The sequence below is a fragment of the Belonocnema kinseyi genome, chromosome 4 (genome assembly GCF_010883055.1).
Source record: "Belonocnema kinseyi isolate 2016_QV_RU_SX_M_011 chromosome 4, B_treatae_v1, whole genome shotgun sequence".
Classification (NCBI taxonomy): Eukaryota; Metazoa; Arthropoda; class Insecta; order Hymenoptera; family Cynipidae; genus Belonocnema; species Belonocnema kinseyi.
In genome coordinates, this window is record NC_046660.1 from 27,726,365 (window position 1) to 27,730,525 (window position 4,161).

The window sequence follows — 4,161 nt, forward strand, 5'->3', positions numbered from 1 at the left end:
ACTTCAAAATTCCCAAGCCTTTTCCAACTCGAAAAATGTCTATCTCCCACGCTTTTTCTAATTCGAAAAACGCTTATCATATCTCTCTTGCCTTTTCCAACTCGAAAAATTCCCAAACATCACTATCGCCTTTACCAACTCGAAAAAATCATATCTGACCTCCTACGCCTTTTTAAACTCGAAAAATCAAACCTCACCTAAAAAAATCATGCCACGCCTTTAACTGCTAAAAAAATCCCATTTCTCATCCCACGCCTTTTCCACCTCGACAAAGGCCTCTCAATTCCCACTCCTTTTCCAGTTCTAACAGCTTCCATCTCAATTCCCACGCCTTTTTAAACTCTAAAAACGCCCATATTCCATTCCTTTTACAATTCGAAAAGCGCCCATCACATCTCTCACGCCTTTTCCAACTCGAAAATGTTTATCTGCTTTTATCTGCTTCTTCAAACTCGAGAAATGCAAGTCTCCCCTTAAATAATAATGCCATACCTTTACCTCCTTAAAAAATTCACATTTCACTTCTCACGCCTTTTCCAGCTCGAAAAACGCATATTGCATCTATTACACCTTTTGCAGCTCGAAAACTACCACTCTCAATTCCCGCCCCTTTTCTAACTCAAAAAATACCCATCACATCTCTCCTGCTTTTTCCAATTGGCAAAATGCTTATCAGACCTTAATTAATCCTGCCACGTATTTGCAAACCTGAAAAATGGTATATCATATATATTATAGTGCGTCAAAAATACGACATTTGTGAAAATTAAACATTTTAAATATTGTGAATTTAAAACAATTTTCCGTATGATTGCGAAAATTATGATAATTTTCTCTGTCCAGATTTTTTTATTTTATAAATTTCCTACTGAGAATTCATTGAATGGCTATTCTTTTTCCAATAGCAAGCCGTTTTCAAAAAAATATACTTTTTTTTTAGTTTCCGTAAAATATTATAAAAATATGTAAAATATTATAATTGATATCATTTCAAAAGAAAATCATTATTTCTTATTAAAAAAAGATATAAATTTTCAACGACGAAGAAACATTAATTTTAACTATGTTTTTTACAATTGAATTTTTTCTGACAGTCGCTTTTTGCCAATTTTTGAAAAATGATTGCATTTCAATAAATGATGGTTTTTCACCGGGAGAACATTTTCTACAACTGTACTGTTTTCATTTTTTAAAATAACTAAATATTCATAAAATATAATAATTTTTTTACAAAATGTTTTCTCGCAAAAAAATCTTCAAATGATTTCAGCCATAGAAAAATTTACTTTCGAAATTGGAAGCATTAGAGTTGTAGAGAATGTTTTCCCGAAAAAATAAGACATCCCTTAATAAAATACAATCATTTTTCAAAATTTTGGTAAGCAGTGACGGTCAGAAAAATTTCAATTATAAAAATCATAATTAAAATCAATGCTTTTTTGTGGATTTTAACATTTTTCATAAAAAGTCATGTTTTTTAATTTGAAATGACATAAGTTATAATATTTTGATTCTTAAAATAATAGAAATAATATTGTTTCAGATATCTGACTTTTAGCACAACTACCTTAAAAATAATTTTTTCTTTCATTTTCCATTTTCTTTTATTCTCAACAGTTGAAGTTAAAAATTGAAGAAAATTAAAATTCAACTTCTGAATATGAAAGAGAATTTAAAATTTAACGGTCGAAAATTAAATTTTTTCAATTTTCAGCCATTGATAATAAGATATTTGTAATGTAAAATAATTGAAAGTTCAACCGATAAAAATTCGTCTAGACGTTCTGAAAAATTGGGAGAGTTGGAAAAAGGAATGGACTAGTTATTCCCGAAAATTCTCGACGGCTAGCCAAGCTAATGAAAAATATTGGACTAGCCATCCCGAATTTCGGGACGACGAGACACTTTATTTGAAAATTCATTTTTGAACATTTAAAAATTAAACTCTTGGAAATTGACGAAAATTAAAAACTATATTTACAATGGTTGAAAATTCTACTTCTGAAAACTGTAAAAAATTCAACAAATAAAAATTAATTTTTCTCTCAATTTCAATTTTCTTTTACTTTCAACAGTTAAAGTTGAAAATTTAACAAAATTGAAATTTAACTGCTAAAAATTTAAAGAAATTAAGAATTTACCTATCGAAATTTGAATTTTTTCAATTTATAACAGTTGCTAATAAACTATTTTTATTCAGTAATAGTTGGAAGCTCAACGGATAAAAATGCAAATGTTCACAATTTAATAAAATTGAATTTTCAACTAATAATTTAACTGTTGAAAATTGAATGAAAAGAAAGAATTGAAAATCTAACACTGAAAAGTTTCTTTTTTGTCATTTTTAACAGTTAATAGTAAAAATTGAGGAAGGTGAAAATTTAGCAATTGAAAATTCAAAGGAATTGAACATCTAACGATTAGTCAAATGTGGATAATGGAAAGAATTTTTTAAAAATTTCAATTGTTTTAAAAATTTATTTTAAATAGATAAGAATTCAAGTGTTGAAAATTAAAGAAAACTAAAAACTTAATTTTCAATTGTTGAAAATTGGACATTCAACAATTGATATTTCAATATATAACTTTGTTCAATATTCAACAGTTGAAATTTCAACTGTAAAAACTCAACTATTAAAGATTGAAGAAAATTGAAAATTCAACTTTGAAAAGTGAACTTTTGAAAATGCAACTGTTGAGAATCTATTCTTAAATTTCATTTTACTTCCAACGTTTTTAAAGTTAGTAAAAAATCAAATTTTGATTTAAAGCAAACTGTTAAAATTATTGCCAATTCCTCTTAAACAAAAAAAACAAGAATCCAACAATTTGGACTACAACGAAAAAACAAAAACCAAACTGCCATTGTAATCCGAAAAAAATAATAATAATTTTTGAACCAAAATAATAAAGAGGAAACAAAAATTCTCATTTTTCTTTCCTCTTTTTTATTTTTGTCTGAAAATTATTATTTTTTATTTTTTCAGATTACAGTAGGAGTTTTTTTGTTTGCTTGTGTGTTCGTTGTAGTCCAAATTTGGTCGCTGGATTTTTTAAACAGGAGTTTGCATCAATTTCACTATCGGACGTTAAATAGGATTTTTAATTTGGATTTAAATCTAATTTAAATTTCTTAAATTTTGTTAAAATTATTAGATACAAATTGCAACTTTTCGGCACAATCCATTTTCTATTTTTTAAGTTATGTAATTTTCAACCACTTACATGTATACACCTAATATATTTTAATAAAAAATTCTTGTCTTTAGATGAGTTATTATTCCGGATGTTCAACTACACTCTGGGAAAAGAAAACTTCAGAGCTGGAATCAGGGACTTCCTTCAAAAGTAAATATCGTCTATCAAAATTAATTTTTAATTTTGTAATTTAAAGATGTAGTAATTTAGTAATTTAGTAATTTTGTTGTATTACAGAGTACCCTCTCTGAATCCACATATAGGGCCAAGAACTTACTTCTACTCGGACTTTTACAAGGCAATGAATGATGTGGCGAATAAAACTGGTTACCTTCCGACTGGAACAACCCTAAGTCAAGTCGCGGACCCTTGGATGGATCACGACAGATTGCCACTTGTCACGGTCAAACGCGATTACGACACCGGAACTATCAACATCACGCAAGTAAATCCCAAGACATTGTTTCTCTCTTCTCTCACGATTTCCTGATTTTCACACAGATTAGACCGAAATTATGCATCGCAAATCGGATGCATGTATTCTTTCTCATTACATTCATTATACGGAGCACACATATCAAGGCGATTCAAGAAAAGAACAGATTGAAAAAACATTTTTTATACTTCATATTTATTTATTTATTTATTTATTTATTAATTTATTCATACACTACCGACGAAAGTTATTATGATTTTGAAAATTGATACCTTAATCGGGAATAAGGCTACACATTCTAAATTTGCAAACGGAATTCTTAAAAGATTATCTTAAATTTGAGCAAATAAACTTTTAAAAATCTTCACAATTTACCGAGATATAAACGAAAATTTCCAAGCGTTGCATCGAGTTTCAATCGAGAGAGGCCGCGATAGCGAGGCCGACAGAGGGATAATCTGATGATTATGAATGGCAAAAACTTGATCAGTAAAAAGAATAAAATTTCTGTATTTAAAAAACAAAAT

At 28.3% G+C, this 4,161-nt stretch overlaps 1 protein-coding gene across 1 annotated transcript in view; it reads left to right on the forward strand.

The window, feature by feature from the left end:
* LOC117170805 (aminopeptidase N) overlaps window positions 1–4,161 on the forward strand; it is a 40,257-nt gene that overhangs the window by 16,020 nt on the left and 20,076 nt on the right. Inside the window, exons 5-6 of the mRNA XM_033357844.1 lie at window positions 3,157–3,348; window positions 3,436–3,643. Coding sequence (XP_033213735.1) covers window positions 3,157–3,348; window positions 3,436–3,643 — 400 coding nt within the window. The remainder of the gene's footprint in view (window positions 1–3,156; window positions 3,349–3,435; window positions 3,644–4,161) is intronic.